Source organism: Cherax quadricarinatus, chromosome 38 (genome assembly GCF_038502225.1).
Source record: "Cherax quadricarinatus isolate ZL_2023a chromosome 38, ASM3850222v1, whole genome shotgun sequence".
NCBI classification, from domain to species: domain Eukaryota; kingdom Metazoa; phylum Arthropoda; class Malacostraca; order Decapoda; family Parastacidae; genus Cherax; species Cherax quadricarinatus.
In genome coordinates this window covers 23,313,600-23,333,772 of record NC_091329.1, presented here as the reverse complement: position 1 = coordinate 23,333,772, position 20,173 = coordinate 23,313,600, and the positions used below count along the sequence as shown (strand labels likewise).

Genomic DNA, 20,173 nt, shown 5'->3' with positions numbered 1-20,173 from the left:
ATTTACCTTTGTACAAACATTGTATAATGCTGAAATAAAAAACGTAAATCTAAATCTAGAGTTGACGACCTACTATGATCTAACAGAAAAATACATCAGCATAGTCAGTTATTGAGTAGAGTGAGAGAAGGCAACACAATCAATACTAAACCTGTCAACTCCTGAAGAATAAAAAGATCACAATACCGTGGGTGGAAGGTCACAATACCGTGGCTGGACAGAAACGTCGTCATAAGTTTCATTCTCCAATATGTGTTACCTGTGTACTGTCAACTACTGGAAATGAGGAAGAAACTTTCAAAATAAATTTAACTCACTTTGAATAAAGCAATCATGTTCTTCTGGAAATAGTGCATTGCAAATAGCTATTTATAACGCATTATTCTAAGGACTATAGTCCTTAGAATACTAAATCAACTGCTCTGGGGAAAATTAATCTATATATAGCTAAATGTTCCAAACCTCATCGTTTTAGTCACTACCTGTGAGACCTCAGAGATGTGATAAGTTATTCCTTAAAGAGAATTTCCTGTGACAAATATCTTTCTATAATACATGCGTGTAAAACGAAATTTTCTATGACAAAAGACTTTCTATAATATTTTAATTCTGATTTATTCCTTATTGCTTTCTACTGTTCCACATTTCCATTCTAATATTTTTTTACTGTTTTATACTAGTAATTGCATTCAAAATCATAATTTCATTTAAGCTTAAAGAAAGACCATCTTATACATAATTTAACAATACTTACTTCTGAAGACGTGAAGACTGGTCCATGGTCTAGCTGCTCAAGAGTAAATTCTTGGTATTCCTTCCTGATATTTCCCCTGCGTAGGTCTGGAATCTCTGGCATGTGCTGAGGAGAAACAAATATATGACGAGTGATTTTTCATACCTACTGTGTTATTTTGGTAGATATTGGATATACTGCATGCATCCCTCCCCTTGCTTTGTGTGCCCAAAGTTGAGAATTCTTCCTCTGTAAGTCATGAATGTCGTAACAGGAGACTAAAATGTAAGGAGCATTTTAGTAACCTCTAACCTCTTTAATAACGTAGTAACCTCTTCTCCTTATATAAATTAATAGAAAGAAAAAAAACAAAATTTTAATAGTGGGCTGTCTGAATGTGTGTGGGTGTAATCTAAATGTGAAGAAAGAATTGACTATGAATGTTATGAATGAAAAGAAGCTGGATATCCTGGCTCTAAGCAAAACAAACCTAAAGGGGAGGGGATGGGTATATGCTATGACATTTTCAGCAGCAAAGCGTAAATGGCATTAGGTCAGGTATATCTGAGATAATCAGAGCTAAGGAAGGAGCAGCAGTATTGTTAAATGATCAATTATGTAAACAAAAGAGATAATATAATTATACAAATTAAAAATTATGTTTATTAACATAAAGGTTCCATACTGCTGCTGCTTGCTTCAAAATAAGCATAACAAAAGTCGTAAATAGTTGTGTGACTGACTCCTTGCTGAAGTTCCTGAAACCTATCTTTAAACTTGCCAATCTCGCATTTGTTTCTGTGGCTATTCAGTTAATTTGTGCGCCAGGCGATATGCTTGGGTCTTGACTACTGCCCACAGATATGTTTGGAACTATGCTCACCCCGAGGTCTTTCTCTTTTAGGGAGGTTTGTAGTTTTTGTCCCCTGAGCTATCACTTTGTTTCCAGTCGTTTTTTTCCTCCCAAAATTTTCATAACTTTGCATTTGCTGGGGATAAATTCTAGTAGTCTTTTGTCAGTGTAATCATATAGTGTCCAGATCCGTGTGCAGTATTTCCTCTTCTGATCCTGTTTGTATTCTGCTTATTAGTTTCAAGTCATTTGTAAAGAGGGATACCTCTGACTCAGTTTATTCTGTCATATCATTTATGTATCCAAGAAACACTACTGGATCAGCAATGACCTTAATCACACATGTCCACTCCGATACCTCGTCCTGAACAATAATGTTTTGTTTCAATCCTGTCAAGTATTCTTTGCTTCACTTTAGTGCCTTCACTGTTTTTTTCCAGGTTGTTCCTCTAACTTTTTTGCCCCATTCTCAGAGTTACTGCACTGAACGTCTTTTTAAAGCCCAAAAATATGCAGCACACCTAACTTTCGGTACCTAACATAGAACTCAAGCAGATTTGTGAGACAAGATTTACCATCTCTAGAACTGTTGTTTATGAACTCGCCCCTTTCATGTGCTGCTCTATTCTTCTAGTGACAATCTTTTTTTACCATAAACTTTCATATTCTGCACGTCAGATAGGTAGCACTGAACCACTGGACTGTAGTTCAATGCTACTCATCTGCCCCTTAGTTTTTAAATATTGAAATTACATACATTATTTTCCAAGCCTCTGGGAGCTGCCCTGCTTCAGTTGACTCGATGAAGATCATGGCTAATGGTTCACACAGTTCTTCTGGTCCCTCTCTCAGAACCCACAGAGAGATGCTGCCTGGTCTCATCGTTTTCGAGTTATCTACTGTAGCTCACTCAGCAGGTTCTCACCTCTTCTGGCATTGCGTGTGCAATGCCAGAAGAGGTGACATATGACAACAGGAAAATGCAAACTCCCTTCCTGTAAGCTTTTTTACCCTGAAATGTGTACCTCTTCAGTACAGGAAAGACTGTGCTATAACTTAAATTGCCAGGCACACCATCTAAAGGGGACAAAAAGATACAAAAACATACAGGCCATGGGAAAACCTGGGTAGCCACAGCCACTCAAGAGGGAGAGGTTTTTTAGTGCCAGGAAGGAAAAAAAACTGGCAGGAAAAGGCAGAAATCGTACACCAAATCCAGTCATTCCTGGAGTGGAACCACAGTCGATGGCCTCCACTCCAAACCAACAGATACAGATACTAATGCCGGAAAAAAAATATCCCCCCCAGTACCAACAATACCACCAGTCCGATGACATTCTTCTTTGCAAATATACAGGGTCTAAAGCCAGCAACAAACAACAAAATACCTTTCATCCATGGACTGCTTGCAGAGCCAAAGGCAATGTTCGCGGCTTTCACTGAGACCCACATAAAGGATCACTTGGACAACGAAATATGGATCCCAGGTTACAACCTATACAGATGTGACAGAGTGAATAGGCAAAAGGTGGGGGGGTTGGCCTGTACATTGCAGAGTCACTTGTTTGCACAGAACTGCTTAATGCCTCAAATGATGTAGTGGAAGTTTTAGCAGTAAAGGTCGAGAACCAAAACCTAGTCATTGTGGTAGTCTACAAGCCTCCGGATGCAACATCCCAGCAATTCCAGGAACAGCTGTTAAAAATTGACCACTGTCTGGAAAATCTTCCAGCTCCTGCACCCAACATCTTGCTCCTGGGGGATTTCAACTTAAGGCACCTAAAATGGAGGAATATAGCAAATAATATTGTTGCAGTAATAACACCAGGAGGCAGCTCTGATGAAAACTCACACTCACGCGAGCTTTTAAATCTCTGCACAAAATTCAATTTAAACCAGCAAATAATAGAGCCTACTAGACTGGAGAATACACTAGACTTTTGTATCAATCAAATCACATATTACTCGGGTAGATAATTTCCAGTAGATCCTTCATGTGTTAGCTCAAATCACCGACCAGTATGGTTTAAATAAGTGACCCACTGATCAGATCAGATAGACTGGTCCGAACCCTTGACTGGTCCGAACCCTTGAATGGTCCGAACCCTTGACTGGTCCGAACCCTGGACTGGTTTCAAACGGTTTCGTTGTGCACCTAGCAGGTTATTAATAGAATATTCAAGAGGTTGCTAGTAGAATTGCAGTAAATCAACCATTCAAATCATTATGAAGCTGTGTGTAGTCTGTGGTCAGTCAAACAAACGGGCTTCCACATGCATAAATTGTCATTTCTGTGGAAATTGGTGTCACGCCCCTTGTGCAGATATCCAAGAACTAGCTACAAGCAGTATTAAAACAGGGAAGTGTTTTTGGGTATGCCCAAATGAGATAAATCTGTGGACTAAAATCACAAGGGTATTAAAAGAGGTCAACATCAAAGCTGCTTTCATAGAAAACCTGGAAGCTTTCTACAACAGATGGGAACATAAAAAGTCCGGGCTGAATGGTACTGCCCTTGATACTGGCCATGTAGTCAGAAACTGTAAGGCTGGAGATGATGTCCTGGTAGTCAGTAAATGGGGGGCTGATAGTGCTGTCCTGGGAGACAGTAATGGGGAAGCTGGAGGTGCTGTCCTGGGAGACAGTAATGGTGAAGCTGGAGGTGCTGTCCTGGGAGACAGTAATGGTGAAGCTGGAGATGCTGTCCTGGGAGACAGTAATGGGGAAGCTGGAGATGCTGTCCTGGGAGACAGTAATGGTGAAGCTGGAGATTTTGTCCAGGTAGTCGGGAATTATACGCAGGAAGGAATACATATGAATGACCTCATAGGGGACAGGAGCCATAGTAGGGAAACAAGTGTAGTCAAAGATAAGATAAAACCAATATTGCAAACTAGAAATACCGCAGGAAATAGCAAACAAGAGGACTCCACTAGCAATAGTGAGGATATATTACCAAAAACAAATGGTGGGAGCTCCATTGTTGGTGCTAGGGAGGATAGAAGTAAGACAGGGAAACATGCACCAACAGGGAATACAGTCACAGAAACCCAAGGCAAACGGAAACCAAGCCTGTGCACATACTATGCACTCGGTATCTGCTGGCATGGGAAATCTGGAAAAACAGATGGGACGTGCAACTATGACCACCCTAGGAAATGCCATGCCCATATGACAACAGGAAAATGCAAACTCCCTTCCTGTAAGCTTTTTCACCCTGAACTGTGTACCTCTTCAGTACAGGAAAGACTGTGCTATAACTTAAATTGCCAGGCATACCATCTAAAGGGGACAAAAAGATACAAAACATCCAGGCCATGGGAAAACCTGGGTAGCCACAGCCACTCAAGAGGGAGAGGTTTTTTAGTGCCAGGAAGGAAAAAAAACTGGCAGGAAATGGCAGAAATCGTACACCAAATCCAGTCATTCCTGGAGTGGAACCACAGTCGATGGCCTCCACTCCAAACCAACAGATACAGATACTAATGCCGGAAAAAAAATCCCCCCCCAGTACCAACAATACCACCAGTCCGATAACATTCTTCTTTGCAAATATACAGGGTCTAAAGCCAGCAACAAACAACAAAATACCTTTCATCCGTGGACTGCTTGCAGAGGCAAAGGCAATGTTCGCGGCTTTCACTGAGACCCACATAAAGGATCACTTGGACAACGAAATATGGATCCCAGGTTACAACCTATACAGATGTGACAGAGTGAACAGGCAAAAGGGGGGGGTTGGCCTGTACATTGCAGAGTCACTTGTTTGCACAGAACTGCTAAATGCCTCAAATGATGTAGTGGAAGTTTTAGCAGTAAAGGTCGAGAACCAAAACCTAGTCATTGTGATAGTCTACAAGCCTCCGGATGCAACATCCCAGCAATTCCAGGAACAGCTGTTAAAAATTGACCACTGTCTGGAAAATCTCCCAGCTCCTGCACCCAATATCTTGCTCCTGGGGGATTTCAACTTAAGGCACCTAAAATGGAGGAATATAGCAAATAATATTGTTGCAGTAATAACACCAGGAGGCAGCTCTGATGAAAACTCACACTCACGCGAGCTTTTAAATCTCTGCACAAAATTCAATTTAAACCAGCAAATAATAGAGCCTACTAGACTGGAGAATACACTAGACCTCATCTTCACTAACAATGATGATCTGATAAGAAATATCACCATATCAAAAACAATATACTCAGATCACAACATAATTGAGGTTCAGTCATGTATGCGCGGAGCCCCAGACCGACATAAGGAGATTAGTCACGAGGGAGCATTCACCAAATTCAACTTCAATAACAAAAACATAAAGTGGGACCAAGTAAACCAAGTCCTAACCGATATAAGCTGGGAAGATATACTAAGCAACACAGACCCCAACTTATGCCTAGAACAGATTAACTCGGTAGCACTCGATGTATGCACAAGGCTTATTCCTCTAAGAAAAAGGAGGAGTAGATGTAAAACAGAAAGAGACAGGCGCTCCCTTTACAGGCGACGGAAAAGAATAACAGAGCGGCTAAAAGAGGTCAATATATCTGAAATGCGTAGGGAGACACTGGTCAGAGAAATAGCAAGCATCGAACTTAAGCTAAAAGAATCCTTTAGGAGTCAGGAATCGCGGGAAGAACTAAAAGCCATAAATGAAATCGAAAGAAACCCAAAGTATTTCTTCTCCTATGCCAAATCAAAATCGAGAACAACGTCCAGTATTGGGCCCCTACTTAAACAAGATGGGTCCTACACAGATGACAACAAGGAAATGAGTGAGCTACTCAAGTCCCAATATGACTCAGTTTTTAGCAAGCCGCTAACCAGACTGAGAGTCGAAGATCAAAATGAATTTTTTATGAGAGAGCCACAAAATTTGATTAACACAAGCCTATCCGATGTTATCCTGACGCCAAATGACTTCGAACAGGCGATAAATGACATGCCCATGCACTCTGCCCCAGGGCCAGACTCATGGAACTCTGTGTTCATCAAGAACTGCAAGAAGCCCCTATCACGAGCCTTTTCCATCCTATGGAGAGGGAGCATGGACACGGGGGTCGTCCCACAGTTACTAAAAACAACAGACATAGCCCCACTCCACAAAGGGGGCAGTAAAGCAACAGCAAAGAACTACAGACCAATAGCACTAACATCCCATATCATAAAAATCTTTGAAAGGGTCCTAAGAAGCAAGATCACCACGCATCTAGAAACCCATCAGTTACACAACCCAGGGCAACATGGGTTTAGAACAGGTCGCTCCTGTCTGTCTCAACTATTGGACCACTACGACAAGGTCCTAAATGCACTAGAAGACAAAAAGAATGCAGATGTAATATATACAGACTTTGCAAAAGCCTTCGACAAGTGTGACCATGGCGTAATAGCGCACAAAATGCGTGCTAAAGGAATAACAGGAAAAGTCGGTCGATGGATCTATAATTTCCTCACTAACAGAACACAGAGAGTAGTCGTCAACAGAGTAAAGTCCGAGGCAGCTACGGTGAAAAGCTCTGTTCCACAAGGCACAGTACTCGCTCCCATCTTGTTCCTCATCCTTATATCCGACATAGACAAGGATGTCAGCCACAGCACCGTGTCTTCCTTTGCAGATGACACCCGAATCTGCATGACAGTGTCTTCCATTGCAGACACTGCAAAGCTCCAGGCAGACATCAACCAAATCTTTCAGTGGGCTGCAGAAAACAATATGAAGTTCAACGATGAGAAATTTCAATTACTCAGATATGGTAAACATGAGGAAATTAAATCTTCATCAGAGTACAAAACAAATTCTGGCCACAAAATAGAGCGAAACACCAACGTCAAAGACCTGGGAGTGATCATGTCGGAGGATCTCACCTTCAAGGACCATAACATTGTATCAATCGCATCTGCTAGAAAAATGACAGGATGGATAATGAGAACCTTCAAAACTAGGGAGGCCAAGCCCATGATGACACTCTTCAGGTCACTTGTTCTATCTAGGCTGGAATATTGCTGCACACTAACAGCACCTTTCAAGGCAGGTGAAATTGCCGACCTAGAAAATGTACAGAGAACTTTCACGGCGCGGATAACGGAGATAAAACACCTCAATTATTGGGAGCGCTTGAGGTTCCTAAACCTGTATTCCCTGGAACGCAGGAGGGAGAGATACATGATTATATACACCTGGAAAATCCTAGAGGGACTAGTACCGAACTTGCACACGAAAATCACCCACTACGAAAGCAAAAGACTTGGCAGACGATGCACCATCCCCCCAATGAAAAGCAGGGGTGTCACTAGCACGTTAAGAGACCATACAATAAGTGTCAGGGGCCCGAGACTGTTCAACTGCCTCCCAGCACACATAAGGGGGATTACCAACAGACCCCTGGCAGTCTTCAAGCTGGCACTGGACAAGCACCTAAAGTCAGTTCCGGATCAGCCGGGCTGTGGCTCGTATGTTGGTTTGCGTGCAGCCAGCAGCAACAGCCTGGTTGATCAGGCTCTGATCCACCAGGAGGCCTGGTCTCAGACCGGGCCGCGGGGGCGTTGACCCCCGGAACTCTCTCCAGGTAAACTCCAGGTAAACAAGAAAAAGGAGGAGTAGATGTAAAATAGAAAGAGACAGGCGCTCCCTTTACAGGTGACGGAAAAGAATAACAGAGCGGCTAAAATAGGTCAATATATCTGAAATGCGTAGGGAGACACTGGTCACAGAAATAGCAAGCATCGAACTTAAGCTAAAGGAATCTTATAGGAGTCAGGAATCGCGGGAAGAACTAAAAGCCATAAATGAAATCGAAAGAAACCCAAAGTATTTCTTCTCCTATGCCAAATCAAAGTCGAGAACAACGTCCAGTATTGGGCCCCTACTTAAACAAGATGGGTCTTACACAGATGACAGCAAGGAAATGAGTGAGCTACTCAAGTCCCAATATGACTCAGTTTTTAGCAAGCCGCTAACCAGACTGAGAGTCAAAGATCAAAATGAATTTTTTATGAGAGAGCCACAAAATTTGGTTATCATGACGATGTTATCATGACGCCAAATGACTTCGAACAGGCGATAAATGACATGCCCATGCACTCTGCCCCAGGGCCAGACTCATGGAACTCCGTGTTCATCAAGAACTGCCTTTTCCATCCTATGGAGAGGGAGCATGGACACGGGGGTCGTCCCACAGTTACTAAAAACAACAGACATAGCCCCACTCCACAAAGGGGGCAGTAAAGCAACAGCAAAGAACTACAGACCGATAGCACTAACATCCCATATCATAAAAATCTTTGAAAGGGTCCTAAGAAACAAGATCACCACCCATCTAGAAACCCATCAGTTACACAACCCAGGGCAACATGGGTTTAGAACAGGTCGCTCCTGTCTGTCTCAACTATTGGATCACTACGACAAGGTCCTAAATGCACTAGAAGACAAAAATAATGCAGATGTAATATATACAGACTTTGCAAAAGCCTTCGACAAGTGTGACCATGGCGTAATAGCGCACAAAATGCGTGCTAAATTAATAACAGGAAAAGTCGGTCGATGGATCTATAATTTCCTCACTAACAGAACACAGAGTAGTCGTCAACAGAGTAAAGTCCGAGGTAGCTACGGTGAAAAGCTCTGTTCCACAAGGCACAGTACTCGCTCCCATCTTGTTCCTCATCCTCATATCCGACATAGACAAGGATGTCAGCCACAGCATCGTGTCTTCCTTTGCAGGTGACACCCGAATCTGCATGACAGTGTCTTCCATTGCAGACACTGCAAGGCTCCAGGCGGACATCAACCAAATCTTTCAGTGGGCTGCAGAAAACAATATGAAGTTCAACGATGAGAAATTTCAATTACTCAGATATGGTAAACACGAGGAAATTAAATCTTCATCAGAGTACAAAACAAATTCTGGCCACAAAATAGAGCGAAACACCAACGTCAAAGACCTGGGAGTGATCATGTCAGAGGATCTCACCTTCAAGGACCATAACACTGTATCAATCGCATCTGCTAGAAAAATGACAGGATGGATAATGAGAACCTTCAAAACTAGGGAGGCAAAGCCCATGATGACACTCTTCAGGTCACTTGTTCTATCTAGGCTGGAATATTGCTGCACACTAACAGCACCTTTCAAGGCAGGTGAAATTGCTGACCTAGAAAATGTACAGAGAACCTTCACGGTGCGCATAACGGAGATAAAACACCTCAATTACTGGGAGCGCTTGAGGTTCCTAAAACTGTATTCCCTGGAACGCAGGCGGGAGATATACATGATTATATACACCTGGAAAATCCTAGAGGGACTAGTACCGAACTTGCACACGAAAATCACTCACTACGAAAGCAAAAGACTTGGCAGACGATGCAACATCCCCCCAATGAAAAGCAGGGGTGTCACTAGCACGTTAAGAGACCATACAATAAGTGTCAGGGGCCCGAGACTGTTCAACTGCCTCCCAGCATACATAAGGGGGATTACCAACAGACCCCTGGCAGTCTTCAAGCTGGCACTGGACAAGCACCTAAAGTCGGTTCCTGACCAGCCGGGCTGTGGCTCGTACGTTGGTTTGCGTGCAGCCAGCAGCAACAGCCTGGTTGATCAGGCTCTGATCCACCAGGAGGCCTGGTCACAGACCGGGCCGCGGGGGCGTTGACCCCCGGAACTCTCTCCAGGTAAACTCCAGATATGTAGTAGGTTGGTAGACAGCAACCACCCAGGGAGGTACTACCATCCTGCCAAGTGAGTGTAAAACGAAAGCCTGTAATTGTTTTACATGATGGTAGGATTGCTAGTGTCTTTTGTCTGTCTCATAAATATGCAAGATTACAGGCATGTCTTGCTACTTCTACTTACACTTAGGTCACACTACACATACATGTACACGTTTATTTATACACACTCATCTGAGTTTTCTTTGATTTTATCTTAACAGTTCTTGGTCTTATTACTTTTCCTTTTATATCCATGGGGAAGTGGAATAAGAATCTTTCCTCAGTAAGCCATGCGTGTTGTAAAAGTCAACTAAAATGCCGGGAACAATGGGCTAGTAACCCCTTTTCCTGTAATAATTACTAAAAAGAATAAGAAGAAGAAAATTGTCAAAGTGGGAAGTCTGAATGTGCGTGGATGTTGTGCAAATGATAAGAAAGAGATGATTGTGGATGTTATGAATGAGAAGAAGCTGGATGTCCTGGCTTTAAGTGAAACAAAGCTGAAGGGGGTGGGAGAGTTTCAATGGAGAGGAATAAATGGGATTAGGTCAGGGGTTTCAAACAGAGTTAGAGCTAAAGAAGGAGTAGCAATAATGTTGAAGGATAAGCTATGGCAGGAAAAGAGGGACTATAAATGTATTAATTCAAGGATTATGTGGAGTAAAATAAAGATTGGATGTGAAAAGTGGGTTATAATAAGCGTGTATGCACCTTGAGAAGAGAGAAGTGTAGAGGAGAGAGAGAGATTTTGGGAAATGTTGAGTGAATGCGTGGGGAGTTTTGAATCAAGTGTGAGAGTAGTGGTGGTTGGGGATTTCAATGCTGAAGTGGGTAAAAATATTATGGAGGGAGTAGTAGGTAAATTTGGGGTGCCAGGGGTAAATGTAAATGAGGAGCCTTTAATTGATCTATGTGTAGAAAGAGATTTGGTAATAAGTAATACATATTTTATGAAAAAGAGGATAAGTATACAAGGTATGATGTAGCACGTAATGAAAGTAGTTTATTAGATTATGTATTGGTGGATAAAAGGTTGATGGGTAGGCTCCAGGATGTACATGTTTATAGAGGGGCAACTGATATATTGGATCATTATTTAGTTGTAGCTACAGTTAGAGTAAGAGGTAGATGGGAAAAGAGGAAGGTGGCAACAACAAGTAAGAGGGAGGTGAAAGTGTATAAACTAAGGGAGGAGGAAGTTCGGGTGAGATATAAGCGACTATTGGCAGAAAGGTGGGCTAGTGCAAAGGTGAGTAGTGGGGGGGGGGGGTTGAAGAGGGTTGGAAGAGTTTTAAAAATGCAGTATTAGAATGTGGGGCAGAAGTTTGTTATAGGAGGGTAGGGGCAGGAGGAAAGAGGTGTGATTGGTGGAATGATGAAGTAAAGGGTGTGATAAAAGAGAAAAAGGTAGCTTATGAGAGGTTTTTACAAAGCAGAAGTGTTATAAAAAGAGCAGAGTATATTGAGAGTAAAAGAAAGGTGAAGAGAGTGGTGAGAGAGTGCAAAAGGAGAGCAGATGATAGAGTGGGAGAGGCACTGTCAAGATATTTTAATGAAAATAAGAAAAAAATTTGGAGTGAGTTAAACAAGTTAAGAAAGCATAGGGAAAGTATGGATTTGTCAGTTAAAAACAGAGCAGGGGAGTTAGTAGATGGGGAGATGGAGGTATTAGGTAGATGGCGAGAATATTTTGAGGAACTTTTAAATGTTAAGGAAGAAAGAGAGGCGGTAATTTCATGCACTGGTCAGGGAGGTACGTGAGGCATTACGTAGAATGAAAGGGGGTAAAGCAGCTGGAACTGATGGGATCATGACAGATATGTTAAAAGCAGGGGGGGGGGATATAGTGTTGGAGTAGTTGGTACTTTTGTTTAATAAATGTATGAAAGAGGGGAAGGTACCTAGGGATTGGGGGAAAGCATGTATAGTCACTTTATATAAAGGGAAGCGGGACAAAAGAGATTGTAAAAATTATAGAGGAATAAGTTTACTGAGTATACCAGGAAAAGTGTACGGTAGGGTTATAACTGAAAGAATTAGAGGATTAGAGAATTGTAGGATTGCGGATGAGCAAGGAGGTTTTAGAGTGGGTAGGGGATGTGTAGATCAAGTGTTTACATTGAAGCATATATGTGAAAAGTATTTAGATAAAGGTAGGGAAGTTTTTATTGCATTTATGGATTTAGAAAAGGCATATGATTGAGTGGATAGAAGAGCAATGTGGCAGATGTTGCAAGTATATGGAATAGGTGGTAAGTTATTAAATGTTGTAAAGAGTTTTTATGAGGATAGTGAGGCTCAGGTTAGGGTGTGTAGAAGAGAGGGAGAATACTTCCCAGTAAAAGTAGGTCTTAGACAGGGATGTGTAATGTCACCATGGTTGTTTAATATATTTATAGATGGGGTTGTAAAGGAAGTAAATGCTAGGGTGTTCGGGAGAGGGGTGGGATTAATTTTGGGGAATAAAATTCAAAATGGGAATTGACACAGTTACTTTTTTGCTGATGGTACTGTGCTTGCTTGCTTATGGGAGATTCTAAAGAAAAATTGCAAAGGTTAGTGGATGAGTTTGGGAATGTGTGTAAAGGTAGAAAGTTGAAAGTGAACGTAGAAAAGAGTAAGGTGATGAGGGTATCAAATGATTTAGATAAAGAAAAATTGGATATCAAATTGGGGAGGAAGAGTATGGAAGAAGTGAATGTTTTCAGATACTTGGGAGTTGACGTGTCGGCAGATGGATTTATGAAGGATGAGGTTAATCGTAGAATTGATGAGGGAAAAAAGGCGAGTGGTGCATTGAGGTATATGTGGAGTCAAAAAACGTTATCTATGGAGGCAAAGAAGGGAATGTATGAAAGTATAGTAGTACCAACACTCTTATATGGGTGTGAAGCTTGGGTGGTAAATGCAGCAGCGAGGAGACAGTTGGAGGCAGTGGAGATGTCCTGTTTAAGGGCAATGTGTGGTGTAAATATTATGCAGAAAATTCGGAGTGTGGAAATTAGGAAAAGGTGTGGAGTTAATAAAAGTATTAGTCAGAGGGCAGAAGAGGGGTTGTTGAGGTGGTTTGGTCATTTAGAGAGAATGGATCAAAATAGAATGACATGGAAAGCATATAAATCTATAGGGGAAGGAAGGCGTGGTAGGGGTCGTCCTCGAAAGGGTTGGAGAGAGGGTGTAAAGGAGGTTTTGTGGGCGAGGGGCTTGGACTTCCAGCAAGCGTGCGTGAGTGTGTTAGATAGGAGTGAATGGAGACGAATGGTACTTGGGACCTGACGATCTGTTGGAGTGTGAGCAGGGAAATATTTAGTGAAGGGATTCAGGGAAACCGGTTATTTTCATATAGTCGGACTTGAGTCCTGGAAATGGGAAGTACAATGCCTGCACTTTAAAGGAGGAGTTTGGGATATTGGCAGTTTGGAGGGATATATTGTGTATCTTTATACGTATATGCTTCTAAACTGTTGTATTCTGAGCACCTCTGCAAAAACAGTGATAATGTGTGAGTGTGGTGAAAGTGTTGAATGATGATGAAAGCATTTTCTTTTTGGGGATTTTCTTTCTTTTTTGGGTCACCCTGCCTCGGTGGGAGACGGCCCACTTGTTGAATATATATATATATATATATATATATATATATATATATATATATATATATATATATATATATATATATATATATATATATATATATAATATATATATAGTATATATGTATATATATATATATATATATATATATATATATATATATATATATATATATATATATATATATATATATAATATATATGTGCGTGTGTGTGTGCCCACCTAATTGTGGTTGCAGGGGTCGAGTCATAGTTCCTGGCCCCGCCTCTTCACTGGATGCTACTGGATCACTTCCCGCTCCATGAGCTTTATCATGCCTCTTCTTAACGCTATGTATGGATCCTCCCTCCAATACATCACTTCACAAACTATTCCACTTCCTGACAACTCTGTGACTGAAAAAATACTTCCTAACATCCCTTTGATTCATCTGAGTCTTCAACTTCAAACTGTGACCCCTTGTTGCTGTGTCCAATCTCTGGAACATTCTGTCTCTGTCCACCTTGTTGATTCCTCTCAGTATTTTATAAGTCGTTATCATACCCTTCCTATCTTTCCTGTCCTCCAATGTCGTCATGCCGATCTCCCTTAACCTCTTCTCGTAGGACATAACCCGTAGCTCTGGGACTAGTCTTGTTGCAAATCTTTGCACTTTCTCTAGCTTCCTTACATGCTTGGCTAGGTGTGGGTTCCAAACTGGTGCTGCATACTCCAATGTGGGGCCTGACATACACAGTGCACAGGGTCCTGAACGAGTCCTTATTAAGATGTCGGAATGCTGTTCTTAGGTTTGCTAGGCGCCCATATGCTGCAGCAGTTATTTGGTTGATGTGCGCCTCCAGAGATGTGCCCGGTGTTATACTCACCCCAGGATCCTTTTCCTTGAGTGAGGTTTGAAGTGTCTGCATACAACACATGTCAGTGACACTGTTCTGTAGTTTAATGCTGGGTGTCTCTCCCCTTTTTAAAAATTGGGATATATTTGTTGTTTTCCATGCCTCAGGTAGTCGCCCTGTTTCGATAGAAGCTCCTCTGCTCCCTCTCTTAGGACTCATGGAGAGATTATTATGTAGGCCCATTACCTTTGAGATATCTAGTTCGATTAGCAGCCTCTTCACCTCCTCCTCGGTTTTATGTATCATGTCCCTTGTTGGTGTATCCCACCTCCCACCTGTGTGTGTGTGTGTGTGTGTGTGTGTGTGTGTGTGTGTGTGTGTGTGTATACTCACCTATTTGGGGTTGCAGGGGTCGATTTATAGCTCCTGGCCCTGCCTCTTCACTGATTGCTACTAGGTCCTCTCTCTCCCTGCTCCATGGGCTTTATCAAACCTAGTCTTAAAATTATGTATGGTTCCCGCCTCCACTACGTCACTTTCTAGGCTATTCCACTGCCTGACTACTCTATGACTGAAGAAATACTTCCTAACATCCTTTTGATTCATCTGAGTCTTCAATTTTTAATTGTGACCTCTTGTTTCTGTGTCCCATCTCTGGAACATCCTGTCTTTGTCCACCTTGTGTATTCCGCGTTATTATTTCTCCCCTGACCCTCCTGTCCTCCAGTGTCGTAAGGCCGATTTCCCTCTACCTCTCTTCGTAGGACAATCCCCCTAGCTCTGGGACTAGTCTTGTTGCAAACCTTTGCACTTTCTCTAATTTCTTGACATGCTTGACCAGGTGTGGATTCCAAACTGGTGCTGCATACTCCAGTATGGGCCTGACGTAAATGGTGTACAGAGTCTTGAACGATTCCTTACTGAAGTATCGGAACGCTATCTTTAGGTTTGCCAGGCGCCCATATGCTACAGCAGTTATCTGACTGATGTGTGCCTCAGGAGATGTGCTCGGTATTATACTCACCACCAGATCTTTTTCCTTGAGTGAGGTTTGCAGTCTTTGGCCATCTAGACTATACTGTGTCTGCGGCCTTCTTTGCCCTTCCCCAATCTTCATGACTTTGCATTTGGCAGGGTTAAATTCAAGGAGCCAGTTGCTGGCACAAATGGTGGAAGTAAATCACGGGTTTACTGTTCACACTGAAACCATTGAAGATAATAATAATAATAATAATAATAATAATAATAATAATAATAATAATAATAATAATTCAACAAGTACATGTACCAAGGTATACAATCCTAGCTGACATCAATGACATACTACTATATAGAAAGCCGCTTGTTATGCTGAGCATTTCGGGCAAATTAGGTCAGTTTTGTCCCAGGATGCGACCCACACCAGTCGACTAACACCCAGGTACTCATTTTACTGATGGTTGAACATGGGAAGTAGGTGTCTTATGGCAACACGTCCTAATGTTTTCCAGCCCTACAGTGGATTCGATCCCCTGAGTCGTCAGGTAGCGTGTAGAAAAGCTTGAGGGTTGGAGTGAAACCCTAGGTATCGTAGGACTTACATATATTTGGGGAAATCAAGTACAGGCAGAGAGAGATGAGAGGAGCCAAACCAGTCCAGAGGAAAGCTGGTGTCAGCAGGTTTGGCCGGCGAGGAATGAGAGAGGCATCGCTGGGTATGTCTTAACTTGAAGGCTACGGGACACCATAGATGGTGTCCCGTAAACACTAATGTATTTTTACTGTTGTGTGGAAAGATATATTAAGAATAAAATAATCCTGCAAATAAACATGGAATTAGCAAGAATACAAAGACAATCCCATGGCCGGAACAAATCACACCAAGGCCACAGGTTGCGAAGGAATTCTGGACGCCTCGACGCTCGGCATCCTGACCTTCCAGGGATTTACACATGGGTTTTTCCCTCACTAGCAGCTTGATTAATCCACGATGCACCGAATCATCATCCAAATCTCATTTCTAATTTGTGGACATGTTGTCATGATATTAATACTGAAAATTAAATTAGTAATTTCAGTCTTACCTCCGCTATTGCCTCTAAGAAGAAATTTGCGTTAAACCTCGTCTGGGCTAAAAGTTTATCCTGAATGACTGTGTTGTTAATGTGCTCCATCAGCTTCAGGTGCTCCACTGCGTGCTCCATTCTCTCCAGTCTGGCAGAGAGCCCATCATCAAATGACTGTAACAAACAATTTTGGTAACAATAACGACGCTAGCCACATACATTAGGTAATTAATTAATTTAATCATTGACAGTGAGGTCTTGGCTGATAAACGACTGGGAAGAACCAGGTTAACAGACATGAAGGTATTAGATAATGGAAACAGGACATAGGGTTCTTATATAAAATTGATGGCTGAATTAGATGTGAAATATGTGAATAAAAAGTATGTGGAGAAGTTGATACTGATAAATGCTTAATGACAACAGAAATCATTATGGACTAAACGAGAGAATGAATTGTACATGAGAGCTCTGAGAGGGTGGGGGGAAGAGTGCAGACATTTTGAAGGAAACCTTAAAGATAAAGATATAAGACAAGGTTCTTGGTGTATGTTAGTTAGTCTATCCCTCATGTGAGGGAATGCCAGTAATATAATGCTGCATCCGCTAGGATAGTGTAGTATCGGGAACTGACTGTGGGATCAACACAGATGAGGCTACAAACATTGTTCAACACAGTGCTGAAACTGCTCTCTCTCTCTCTCTCTCTCTCTCTCTCTCTCTCTCTCTTTTTTTTTTTTTTTTTTTTTTTTTTTTTTTTTTTTTTACACAGGGTTTGACAAGGTTAAGGATCCCTAGCTTTATTGACAGCTATTTACAGGTTGAGGATTCCTAACTTTATTGGCAAGCTAAGAGCTGTTACCTACATCAGCTCATTTGAAAGCATTTTTATTTTTATGAGACATACAAGTAGGGAACAGGATGAAGTTGGAGCCATCTGTGGGCCAGCATTTTCATTTGATCAACTGACGTTATCTCGTTGACATCATTATGCTGTACGAATGTGTTCCATACTCGAGTCATCCTGGGTATGTATGATCTCAGATGGAGTGATGTTCTGGAGAAGGGTACAGCCAGAGTGAAGTTGCTGCTTTCTGCCCGTCTTGTGGCATAAAAGCTTGTTTCACGCTGTCCTCGAAGTGGATCCAAGTGTGGTACTTTGACAATATTGGCCTTGTACATAACAGTAAGGCCACCCACATCCCTCCTATGTTGAAGGCTCTGCTGAAATGACAGATCTATCCAGGATGGGTCCAGGCGAGAGAGAGACGTCTTGCTCTGTTCTCTACTCTGTCAAGCAGTCGCAGATGAGAGGGGGGGCAGGCAAACCAAGAAAGTGGAGCATACTCAAGGTGTGAGCGTACTTGTGCCTCGTACAGGATCTTGCAACCCCTACTGTCAAGCAGATGCGAGATACGGCGAAGTGCTGTAAGCTTCCTGGCTGCCTTGTTTGCAAGATTTACAACATGGTTCTTCATGGTTAGTTTGGAGTCAAATTTCACCCCAAGGATATCAACTTCTTCTCCAGGTGCCAACATCGTCCCATTCATCCTTACTACTGCACCAGCATTACCATCATGGTGCCTAGAGACGATCATCATTTGCGTTTTCTCAGGTGCAAATGTTACTTGCCATCTATTTCCCCAAGCTGATATAGCTCTCAGCTGGTGATTGATGTAGCTTAGAGCAGCTGGCATTTCTTCTCTTGGATAAGTGAATGTCAGTGTACAGTCGTCTGCATATGCATGTGATTCTGGGATGAGATGAAGAAGGTCGTTGAAGTAGACATTCCATAACAGTGGACCCAGCACACTTCCTTGTGGAACGCTTGCCCCAATAGGATGCCTTGCTGATTCCGTTCCATTGAGGACTACACTTAGAGATCTACCATGAAGGTAATCACTGAGGAGACATAGCGTAGAGCCTGCAATTCCCAGTGCTTGAAGTTTTGCTAAGAGGCCCTGGTGCCACACCCGGTCGAAAGCGCCAGCAATGTCCAGTGCTACCACACAGCTGACTTTGGATTCATCCAGTGACTGGTGCCACTTAGTGGAGAGGTTTAACAACAGATCAGCAGCAGAGTAACCTTTCCTGAAGCCATATTGACGATCACAAAGTAGTGAGTGGTAGTCAAAAAAATCTGTCATTTGTCTTGAGATTATTGTCTCAAGGATCTTACCAGTGATTGACAGGAGTGACACTGGTCTGTAGTTGCTGATTTCTGCTCTGCTCTTCTTTTTGTGAACAGGGACTACATTTGCCTCTTTCCATGGAGAGGGCCATTTGCACTGTACTAGGCAGTGCTGAAAGATGCGAGTTAGAGGTGCTGCTAGCTCGTCTGCACATCTTCTCAACAATCTTGGGCTCAACTTGTCTGGGCCCACAGCCTTTTCTTGGTCAAGTGATTTAAGAAGGAAATGCACCTCCTCCTGCCTTATTGTCACCACTGACAGTTTTGACACAGTTCTTGCAGCTAGCCAAGGAGGGTCCCTTGCTGGATCAGGAACTTGCATTTTGGTAGCAAAGTGTTCAGCAAAGAGGTCCGCCTTCTCTTGACTACTAGTAGAGGTGGTCCCATCCTGTCGATTTAGAGGTGGAATAAGTTCATCAGGCAGATAACCTTGTCTGTCCTTGACCAGGGACCACCAGGTTTTGGAGCCTACCCTACCTGATGCTAACTTTCTTTTAGTGTCCACCTCCCATTTAGCAATGGCCCACTTTTGAACATCACCCATATGCCTACAGGCTTGCATGTGCAAGTTCCTGTTATAGGTGGTAGGATGTCTCTTATACCTTCGCCATGCTTTGTACTTAGCAGTAGCAGCCTCTCTACAACGAAAGCCAAACCAAGGCTGATCTGTAGGCTTTGTCACATATTGCCGGTGAGGAATGTGTTCTTGTTGCAGATTAAGGATGTGTCCAGTGAAGGCTTTCACTTGGTTGTCAACATCCCCCTGGAGAAGAGCATTCCAGTCGGTGGTGGCGAGCTCAGAGCAAAGGGCTGGCCAATTACCTCTTTCCCATAGCCAGGTTGTGCGTGTGGACTCCTCACCTCGTTCTGTTGGGATCTTAAGTGTGGTAAAAACAGCCTTGTGGTCAGACGATCCAACGTAGCCGAGGGGTTGACAAGTGACTATGCCTTCTGCCAGATCACTCACTACTGGGTCAAGGGAGGAGCCAGAGATATGAGTAGGGAAATCAACAAAGTTTCTCATGTCAAACACTGCAAGAAGGTCATCAAAGTCCCTCTGTATAAGGTGCTGGTTGAGGTCACCAACAATTATAATATGTTGACAGTTGTGTTGTAGCAGAAGGGAGTCAATATTTTCCATTAGGAAGTTGATAGGGTCTGCATGTTGCCACTGAGGTCTGTACATTGCACATGCTAGTACAGAGGTACTAGTGTTTAT

At 42.5% G+C, this 20,173-nt stretch overlaps 1 protein-coding gene across 2 annotated transcripts in view; it reads right to left on the bottom strand.

Annotated features, from left to right (window-relative positions):
• Positions 1-20,173, bottom strand: part of LOC128692828 (neprilysin-1-like) — a 134,522-nt gene that overhangs the window by 61,724 nt on the left and 52,625 nt on the right. For both annotated transcript variants that reach the window (XM_070092175.1, XM_070092176.1), the window contains exons 9-10: positions 16,782-16,937; positions 755-859 (exon numbers count right to left, since the gene is read on the bottom strand). In XM_070092175.1, coding sequence (XP_069948276.1) covers positions 755-859; positions 16,782-16,937 — 261 coding nt within the window. The remainder of the gene's footprint in view (positions 1-754; positions 860-16,781; positions 16,938-20,173) is intronic.